The following is a 10279-nucleotide window of genomic DNA, read 5'->3' on the forward strand; positions in this document are numbered from 1 at the left end:
TACGGATGGAGAGAACAATTTCCAGAACCATCTTTCCAGGGAGACATGAATGCCTGTATTTAAATTTTGTATTTTATGCAATGTTTTTCTCCAGTACTAGGTACTGGATTCAGAGCTTCATGCTTACCAAAATATTGCACACTATGCCCCATTCTTCTGGAAAAAAAAAAACCAGAAAATATAGACCTAAAGGCCTGTAGGTGTCTCAGGCATTGTTATATTGTGAATTGCTGGAGAGGGAATCACAAACAAGCAGCCCCATGTGGTGCTCCATGTGGGAAGAGTACAGCAACCTACTCCTGGCCCCAGATTCTTCCAGTGGCTGTGCACGAGGCACTTGACTCCAACCTCTTAGTAAAAATGTTGGCAAGAAAGGCCTTAGGTGCTTTGGAAGGCTTTAACCCATTTTAATAGAGTCTATCAAGAAGATCTCTCAAGCCTCAGAATTATGCATCGCATCATCCTTCCATTTTCTCCTCAAAATCCTTATGTGTCAACTTAGAAACCACCTCTTTATCCTGGACTGCAGCCTTCTCTGATTCCTGGCCTGACTCATCGCAACTCAGCATTGTCTGTCTTGTATAAACCACACCCAGTTCTCAGTCTGCCCTCTGTGATTCAGAATGAGGCCTTAAAAATCCTTATAAACTGACAGTGCGAGCGGCTGACTTCTGGACCTTGATGAACCTAGCCCAACACTTCCCAAACAGTTGTCTCGTGCATACCTAATGTGACAGGAATTTTTATAGCAACTCACTTTCATGACGTCCCACCCAAGCACCCAGCTTGATCTTCCCAGAAGCAGCTCTCTTTCCACACCCTGACTTCATCCGTTTATATGTTGTTCATCAAAACAACAACTGTAACAGGCCTAATCAAGTCAGTGAGCATGTAGAGGACTTGCAACCATCCACTCCATGGGGTAGGAGCTGCATGGGCCGAACTGGCTGGAGAGCAGCCATCTAGACTGCCGTTGAGTGATGTAGCTTCCTCAGGGAGGAGGAGTCACAGGGGAGAGGAGCCTGCCCTGGAGACTGTCGATAGAAAGGTGTGGGGAAGGCATCTAGTGTGTGGTGCTTACTGTTTTAGACTTTTAAACACTGAAACATTCTGGGCACAATACAGAGAAGCAGTGTCTATAAAAGTGTCCTTCTAGCTTTGTGCAATGCCCTAGTACTACTCCCCATCTTCCATGCTGTGCAACTAAGTGGCCCAGACTGGATGACAGGAACAACAGAAGTGTATTGTCTTGGCAGTTCTAAAGGCCGGGAAGCTCTAGTTCAGGGAATTAGAGGGTTGGGTCCTTGTGAAGGCTGAAGGAGAATCTGCCCCAGTCCTGCCTCCTGCCTCATCAAAGGATGTCTTCTCCTCGTACCTGTTCATCCTGTCTGTGCCGTACACACTGTGCCCTCATTTCCATCTCTCCTAAAGACACCCATTATGTGGACTAGATCTGCCCTAATTAACCCTGCTTAACTACCTATATATAAGGTTACCTTCTGAGATCCTGAAGGTTAGGGCTTTAAATGTGAATTGGGGTGGGGGGGGGTAGGATTTGACATTCAGGAAGGACCAAACCAGAACTTAGCACCCTCTTCACAAGGAGTCACCAGCACAGTGAGCTGGAAAGGACACAGAAGATGTGAATGAAAGCTTACGTGATGATGGGAAAGAAAATCATGGCCGCCATACTTTTCCCTTGTAATCTGAGTAACTTGTTCAATAATACAAAAAAGAAAAAAACAAAAAAAAACACTTTGAACATAAGACATAATTATGATCAAATTTGTACCTTAGTACTTAATACATCTTGTGCTACTTACTTAATCTTATAAATTCCCCTTTTATGGTAAAGTGAAAAGGACAGGCAATGGTTTAAAGGAGAAACTCATATACAGACACTGGACATAGGTACTGAAGAAACGTGAAGCCCGTCTCTAGGTGACCTGTTCAGATTATTCTAAAGTACCCTGAAAGCCATCCCTTAGCTGCTGCTTCAAATCCAGGTCGCCTCCCTACCAGAGCTCCAGGTTTGCCAGGGACTGGGGGAGGCCACGTCCTCACTACGCTGTTGCCTTCTCTTCAGTTCGTCTTGACTCCGATTGAAGTTGCCATTGAAGACATGAAGAAGAAGACCTTGCAGTTAGCGGTGGCCACTCACCAGGAGCCCCCTGACGCGAAGATGCTGCAGATGGTACTGCAAGGCTCTGTGGGAGCCACCGTGAATCAGGTAGGTGGGGCTCACGGATGGCAGCTTGGCTGGGGATTGTGTTTCTGCTCATGTGGTCCACGCTCTTCTTAGGAGTTGATGAGGAACCAGTCCACGTGCAATCGTCCTTTAAAAAAATTCTAGAAAGGAGTAGACTGTACTTCAGGAATACTATTTTCTCAGAGTCTCCAATTAGGGACCAGATCTGGCAATATAACCCAGGACCAGAGTCCTATAGCAGAGAGCTGACTTGAATCTAAGATAGGTAGAGCTCTATGCAGACCTTTGGACTAATTCTAAGAATGTGTATATGGAGATGAAAAGAGGGCATCTGTCTCTTTGGTTAGGTAGCAGATATTCCCAACATAGCAAGGGCCTTGCCAGCAGGACTGATCTGGGACTGGGTTCTCAGGTCACTTTGACAAGATTACTGTTTTCATTCCTGTTATAACCATCCCACCCGAGTGGAATGTTACTCGGAACTAGCCTGTCTCTGATGGAGAGACATACAAGCCCAGTTAGTACTTTCTGTCTAGTGACCCCCTTTTGATGTTGGGTCTTCGCGCTGCCATACCAAAAACTCAGTAGCCATTGTTCTTCCCAGCTAACACCTTCTCCATCTGAGGATCCCCTGCAGAAATTGTAAGTCTGTTCAACTCAGGGAGATCAGAGGTAGTAAACAGGAGAAATGTCCAAGATTAGAAAAACATTAGAGGGAGGCTTTTGCTTTTGTGCGTCCCCATCCAATGAAGAAAACAGAAGCCATTTACTCTCACAACCATAGGCCACAGATGGCCTGTGAATTCTCTGGCTCCAACCGGGGTTTACATAAAGAGATTCCTCCACTGGGGCCACCAGATGAGCAGGTAAGCTTGGACAGGTAGAGGTAGCCCCTGCTTTAGAGGAGCCGCTCACAGCAGTAGGCCTCGCTGCTATCACGTTACCCTGTGGCATGAAGGGAAAGCTTTTGGCAAAGACGCTCTCATACCAGTCTGTATTCTCCTGAAGCTCTGGTCCTCCTCAGGAATCAATTTCCTGAGAAACTCAAGACCTCCCTAGGCTTTCTGTTTTAGCAAAGCAGGCTACAAAATTAAATGATCAAAGTAAGGAGCCCTTCCCACATTCTCTCTCTCTCCCAAGTAATTTAACTTTCATTCCAATTCCATATCGTGTTTCTCTTTCTCCATCAGGGCCCACTGGAGGTGGCCCAAGTGTTCTTGGCTGAAATTCCGGCTGACCCAAAACTCTACCGGCATCACAACAAGCTGAGGTTATGCTTCAAGGAGTTCATAATGCGGTAAGAAGGGATGTGGGGGACACTGGAGCTTGGGCACAAACACACACACACACACACACACACACACACACACACACACACACACTGAACCTTAAGGTCCAGGGCCGTGGAGCAACAGTGCTTGTACTGTCCCTAAGAAACTAACACTTTGACACTGGAGCTTGGGCACAAACACACACACAAACACACACACACACACACACACACACACACACACACACACACACACACACACACACACACACACTGAACCTTAAGGTCCAGGGCCGTGGAGCAACAGTGCTTGTACTGTCCCTAAGAAACTAACACTTTTGTGCAGGCTGCTTCATGGCTGCCGTGGCACTGTCCTCACAGTCATGTTGTAAGACAGATATCATCATCTTCGCTTTACACACGAGGCATGGGAGGTTTGGAGATGGGGGGGGGGTGAGTTCACTGATGGCCGCACAGCCAGTTGGCAGCAGGGCTGAGCTGCAGCAGTCTTCTAGCTCTTGACCATCCCTGCTTCTGTCTGGTCTGGTAGTCACTGAAACACTAAGTCAAAGCTGTTTGCATTTGTAGTGTGCAGTTCTGCAAATCTTACAGTGACTTACTATAGGAGCCTAAAACTAGGAAAGGATCTAAAAGTGGCCTTTTGCTAAGAAGACGATGCATTCCCACACAAGCCAGCCTCACCTGTCCTACTGACTTGTGCGCAGCTGCCATTAAGGGTAGCTGTTTCAGCCTAGTCAGAAAATGGCTCCCTGGGCAGGGCCTTGTGAGTTTTGCAACACAGACAGTTACCTCAGGTCTCCAGTGGTCCTGAAAGGAAAAAAAAATGATGAGATAGGGTATGATGCCACTTCACTCATAAGAGAGAAAATTGTCAGAAGCATCTGTACCAATTGCCTTTACACTCAGAACCTTGGTGCAATGTCCAAGTACAGGAATAGTCTTGCATGGTGGACAGAGAGAAAGGAAGCTACAAGTTAGTTTGCCCAATTCAGTGACGACCCACTAGAGGGCTGCTGGCTGGTGAAGTTTGAGACTGTGCCTCATCACAAACTGGAGAAATGCCCAACTCCGCTGTGTGAGGGGAAACATTTCTTCCTTCAGTGAAGCACTGATATCTGGAACTGACTTGTACAATAGATGACATCTAGGAATGCTGGTATATTTGGTTTCCTTTTCGATGGCACGTTTCCTTTTCATAGCATGAAGGGCCCTAGCCAGTCCCTACTGGGCGTACTCTAGGCCTCTGGAAACTACAGTCAGAGCGCAAGGGCAGGTGACATTTCTCTTCCTAAGATGATCCTTTAATTCAAAGTCTTTAAAAGTGCTATTCTCAGCGAGTTGAGGCAAGAGACTTGCTGTGAGTTTGGGGTCAGCTCTGATGGACATAGCGTGCCCCAGACCAGCCTAGGAAGCATAGCAAAGCTCTCTAGTAGCAATGCTCCGGGGAAGCCAGATGGCGCCTATCAAATTAAATCAAATCAAATGCAGACCGGTTCAGCAAGCCTGGAGTAGGGCCCAAGACTCTGGCTTTTGTTTGTTTGTTTGTTTGTTTGGGTTGGGGTGTTTGTTTGTTTGTATTGTTTTTAAGGCCAGGTTGGCCTTTCCCTTGTAATGCCCCTGTCTCAACATCCCGAGGGCTAGAATTACAAGTGTCGGCTATGATGCCTGGCTGCAGATTCTGCAATACTGAGGAGTCCTTGTGCCAAGGCGGTGGGAATGCCAGCCTTTGGGTAGGAGCAGCCATTTGCTTGCCTCCTGTTTATACAACCCCACTCCCACCCCCAAGCTCCCCAAACCTTAACTCTTCAGGCTCTCCCTTTTGTCTTCCTCCCTTCAAAAAGACAAGTATGCTCAAACAGCCGTTCTGAAGCAGCTGTCCATGCGGCCTGCCGCCTGATCCAGCATACATACACTCTGTACCACGGGAATGGAGAGGTGACCTCCTAACGCAGAAAGGCCACAGAAAAAACAATGCTGCCTGCTACTACCACATCTAAGACACAACCACAGTTAACTTCCCCCTCTTCACTCCAGACAGGTCAGAAATGGTAGCTCATCAAACTGTACGTTTGAAGTGAGTGTAAGGACATGTAAGCTCCCCTCACAGCAGTGCCTGAAGCTTCCCTCTCCTTGCTTGCTGCCTCCAATGGGGAAGCTGCCACTATTTGAGAACATGGACAACAGTGTCAAGTGCTTGCTTCCAGGTGGCAGAGGTGACTCACTGGCAGACAGGGTGGCCCCCTGCTGGGCCTCCTCCTCTGTGGGTTCTGTCACCTCAGCTCCCCAGGAGGCTGGTGGACATCCCAGAGCTCAAAGGAGACCCCAGCCAGCCTTCCCGTAAGGATTGCTCTGTGGGCACAGCCCTGGCCAAGTCTGTAGTTGCTTCTCCTGCCCCAGAGAGTTGCTTCTGAGTCAGCCGTAGCCGATCAGACTCAGCCGGAAGGCCTGGCAGCCTGGCATGCAGCGGTCAGCACTGCCAGCCTCTTGGCACCCTCTCAATGGCTGCCAAGTGAGGACAAAGTCTTCTCCGCCTTTTCCCAAGAGGAAATGCCTGGAAGGGTCATAAACGCAAGCAGACAAATGTCACGAGTGTCTCCTCCCTCTTCTCCCAGACTTACTGGACCGTCAGAGGCACTGCAATGGTTTCTCTCCCTTAATCTGATTGTTCTCATTCCTGCAGAGATCTGGGGCTTGGGAGATAGCTCAGTGGATAAGAACACTGTTGTGTACGCTTGAGGATTTGAGTTCAAATCCCTGCTACCTACATAAAAACCCAAATGTTGCTGTGCATAAATCTTAAAAAAAAAAAAAAAAAAAAAAGCCGAAACAACAACTTATCAAAGAGCAACAAAGAGGAGAGGTGAGGAGAAACCGACAGGTTTAGGTAGACACCACCGGGGAACAATGAAAACCATAATGATGACTGTACAGAGCTGAAAGCCCTGTGACCCCAGCGGAGGGGTGGGGCAGACACAGGACAATGGCTGGGGTTTGCTGGTCACCAGCCTAGTTCCCAGGTCAGTAAGAGACCCTGTCTCAAGAAAAATCCTGATGTCTTCCTCCGGCTTCTCTATACATGTACACATGTGCATACACATGTGCATGCACACCACACATTCAATCACAATTAACAAATTATAAACATGAAGTGATTCCAGGGGCTGGAAAGGTGGGTCCACAGTTAAATGTGTGTACTGTTCTCTTTCAAGGAACCTGAGTTTGGTTCCCGGCACCCACATTAAGTAGCTCACAATTGCCTGCCACGCCATGCACACACTTTCTTAGGGGACACAACCACCCACACACAGAACAATTCCTGCCTAAGAGGAGGTTGTGAGAGAAATGATAAGCAAACTTACAGATTCAAAAAATGGGCAAAGTGCTGAGTTAGAGAGAGAGAGAGAGAGACAGACAGACAGACAGACAGACAGACAGACAGACAGACAGACAGACAGACCGAGACCATAAGCCAGGTGTGGCCCGTGCCTTTGTCCTAGCACTTGGGAGGCAGAGGCAGGCAAAGCCAACTCCAGAGAATTCCAACACCTCTGACCTCATCAGGCACTTGCAGTCATGTGTATACATAAGCAAGCACACACACACACAGACACACGCACGCACACACACATAAAAATAAATGATTTTTAAAAGTTAACTAAAATAAAAACTGACTTTTAGAAGGATTAAGTGACTTAAATTTTACTTTTTATATCTGAATCAGAGCCAGCCATGTTCTGTACACCTTTGCAGGAACGTGTGGCCACTGCCCCGGCAGTGCATATGCTGGCTCAGAGTCAGACAGCAAGTGTGAAGTTGGTGGTTTTTAAGATGGTTTGGGTCAAAAAGGAACTTACTCAGTGTGCATGGAAACAGATCTGGCGGGTTTCAGGGGTGTTAAATGGCGTGAGGCTTCTAGGAATCAGGTTAACAATGGATGACCTCTATGACATTGGGTCTCCTGTGACACACGAAGGATGGCTAAGTTAAGCATGCTAAAAAGAAATCTGAGCCAGGTGCAACTGCTTATGTGTGCGTGTGTGCATCTGTCTGTCTGTCTGTCTGTCTGTCTGTCTGTCTCTCTCTCTCTCTCTCTCTCTCCCCCTCTCTCTCTCTCTGTACTTCCTCAATGTTTTTAATCTGTAAGTTTAGGCTTCTCTTTTCTCTCACAAGCTCCTCTTAGGCAGGAATTGCTCCTCCTGTGCCATGTACCCCAACAGAGTGTGGGGTGAGGGCAGGTGAGGGACTTTCAGGTTCCAGATGCCTCAGGACTTAAATAACCCAGAATGGTTCTTAGTTTAATGCCTTGGAGAGGAGGTATGTGTGCGGTACAAGCTTCAGATTTCAATGTTGCAAAACAACTTTCTCATTAAAGGCCTCTCGCTCACAGCAAGTTTGTTCTCCACTTCTCTGGGCAGCATTTTTCTAAGTCCATTTGCCCAAGTAAGTTAGCTTTCTTCAAGGCTCTGAGCTGAATGCCGGAGGTTCAGGCAGAACCCCACAGTTCTGACTCGGGTTTCTAAGGCAAGGCCTAAAAGTCTGCTTCTTGAAAGCTCTGTGGGGGAGCTGATAAGCCATCAGGGTTGAAAACACTCTCAGTGGGGCTACACTAATAGCTCACCGGGTATGTGCACTGGCTGCACAGACGTAAGGACCTGAGTGCAGATCCCAGAACTCCTGTAACAAGCACAAGGTCCCACACCTTCAGGTAACCCCAGCAATGAGGATAAGGGGAGACTGAAAGATTGGTATCTCTAAGGTCTGCTGGACTGCCCCGGCAGAGATCATAAGCCACAGGCTCAACAGGAGACCTTGCTCAAAGGGATAGGACAGATGTGACAGAGGGTGCTACCTCATGCCCTCCTCTGACCTGTGAGTGCTAGCACAGGCATATGCATATCATACATGTTGACATGCACCGTACACATACCACACACACACATACTCACATATATTAGAGGTTGTGGTTCTACAACTTGACATTGTGGTGACCAAAAACACTTGCCAGCAGTAAAGATTTATTTGGTTCACAGTTTCTGGGGTTTCAGTCTATGATCAATTGGGTCCATTACTTTGGCCTGCAGGAAGGCAGGACAGCATGGTTGGGAGCATGTTTTTGAGGAGGCTTGTTATGTCACAGTGGCCAGGATATAAAAGAAAAGGGATGATGAAGCTACAGACAAGATGTACCCCCAAGGTCATTTCAAGGACTCACTCCCATCACTGAGGTCCTACCTCCTGTTTTTTCCCAGTTGCCCATAAGACTGTGACCCTATCCATGGACTAGTCTATGGATGAGTTCCAGAGCTCCGTGATGCAGTCGTGGTACCCAGTATCCATCAGCCGACAGCCAATGCTTGAGCACTGTGCCTTAAGGAAACATTTAGATAAGGGCAGAGGTCCTCAAGAAGCAGACTTACTGATACTGTTTTCCAAGCCGCTAAAATACAAACGCTGAGGACATGCAACCTCTTCTCTCTCCCTCAGATGCGGTGAGGCCGTAGAGAAGAACAGGAGACTCATTACGGCAGAGCAACGGGAGTACCAGCAGGAGCTCAAGAAGAACTACAACAGGCTGAAGGACAGCCTCAGGCCCATGATCGAGCGGAAAATCCCAGAGCTCTACAAGCCCATATTCAGGGTTGACAGTCAAAAGAGGTAAGGAGGAGCCAGTGTAGCCTCTTTCTGGGACTCAGAGATCATGGGGCCACCCCAAATCCAGCTTGCTCAGCTGTTCTTGGCAGAAAGCAGGAAGCCCATGCGGACTGAGGACCTGGAGGCAGGCCTCCAGCCAGTCTGTGGTTTGCATTTAGCCTAAACCTTCCCCTGACCTCTCCAAGCCCCTTATTATTGACCTTGGGCCAGTGAATCTCCAAGTCCATCCAGTGGTGTGTGTGTAAGTGTGTAGGGGATAGGGGCTGAACAATATGAATGGGTCTCGGATACTCCTTTATGGACTAAGTTCCCCAGGACCAATAGCTTTTTGGTTCATAATTTTCTCCCAACCATCTCTTTTAAAGGCTGATCAATCCTCTTCTGTTCTCTCTCCTTTATTTCAGGGACTCTTTCCACAGATCTAGTTTCAGGAAATGTGAAACCCAGTTGTCACAGGGCAGCTGAAGAAAGCCACCTTTGCCTGTAGTGACTGGGGCCCCACTACCTGGAAGGACTCACTGGTACGTCCCCAGCAGCCACCCAAGACTGACTCCACAATCCCTGTCCAGCCAGTGCTCTGGAAACTTGTATTTATTAAAGTATTTTTCATACTGCTGTACAAACAAGGCCTAAGCTCTTTCTGCCAAGTGGCCAGTCACGGTCCTCCCATGAAGTGATGTCTTCTGACCTATATCTGAATTCCTAAAATAAACTCAAACCGTGGACACAAGAGTGGAACACTGTCCTGCAGCCTATTCCAAGTGAGCTTCACTCATCCCTTCAGTGAGATAAACTCCAGAAAAGTGAAACGTTTTCCAAAACATCTGTGAGAGGAAGTCCTACAGGAAGCCTGGTCTCATGCTGGCTGGGAATCTGGGAATAGATGGATCGATCACTCCACAAGCTGCTTTTTGCCCCTCCTGCATTGCTGGACTGAGTGCCATCTAGTTATCTCTGCGTTGTTGCTTCTGTTAAGCTGAGTGAGCCCACCTTTATCCAGGGGACAGTTGTACAAGACAGTACAGATCACCCGGCCACACGGCACCGACAGCGCCTTCCCCAGAGCGGAGCAGTTCTCCCAGAACGTTTTGCTGGCTTCCTATTCACTTGCTCTCACTGCCTCCTTT

The 10279-nt window shown here is 47.9% G+C and overlaps 1 protein-coding gene across 1 annotated transcript in view; it reads left to right on the forward strand.

Annotated features, from left to right (window-relative positions):
- The window catches only part of Dock8 (dedicator of cytokinesis 8), a 189667-nt gene extending 179726 nt beyond the window's left edge, over positions 1 to 9941 (forward strand). The window contains exons 45-48 of the mRNA XM_032891748.1: positions 2087 to 2230; positions 3400 to 3506; positions 8985 to 9155; positions 9557 to 9941. Of these exons, the coding sequence (XP_032747639.1) occupies positions 2087 to 2230; positions 3400 to 3506; positions 8985 to 9155; positions 9557 to 9617 (483 nt within the window). The 3' untranslated portion in view covers positions 9618 to 9941. The remainder of the gene's footprint in view (positions 1 to 2086; positions 2231 to 3399; positions 3507 to 8984; positions 9156 to 9556) is intronic.
- The last annotated feature ends 338 nt before the right edge of the window (positions 9942 to 10279 follow it).

This window comes from Rattus rattus, chromosome 2 (genome assembly GCF_011064425.1).
Source record: "Rattus rattus isolate New Zealand chromosome 2, Rrattus_CSIRO_v1, whole genome shotgun sequence".
NCBI lineage: Eukaryota > Metazoa > Chordata > Mammalia > Rodentia > Muridae > Rattus > Rattus rattus.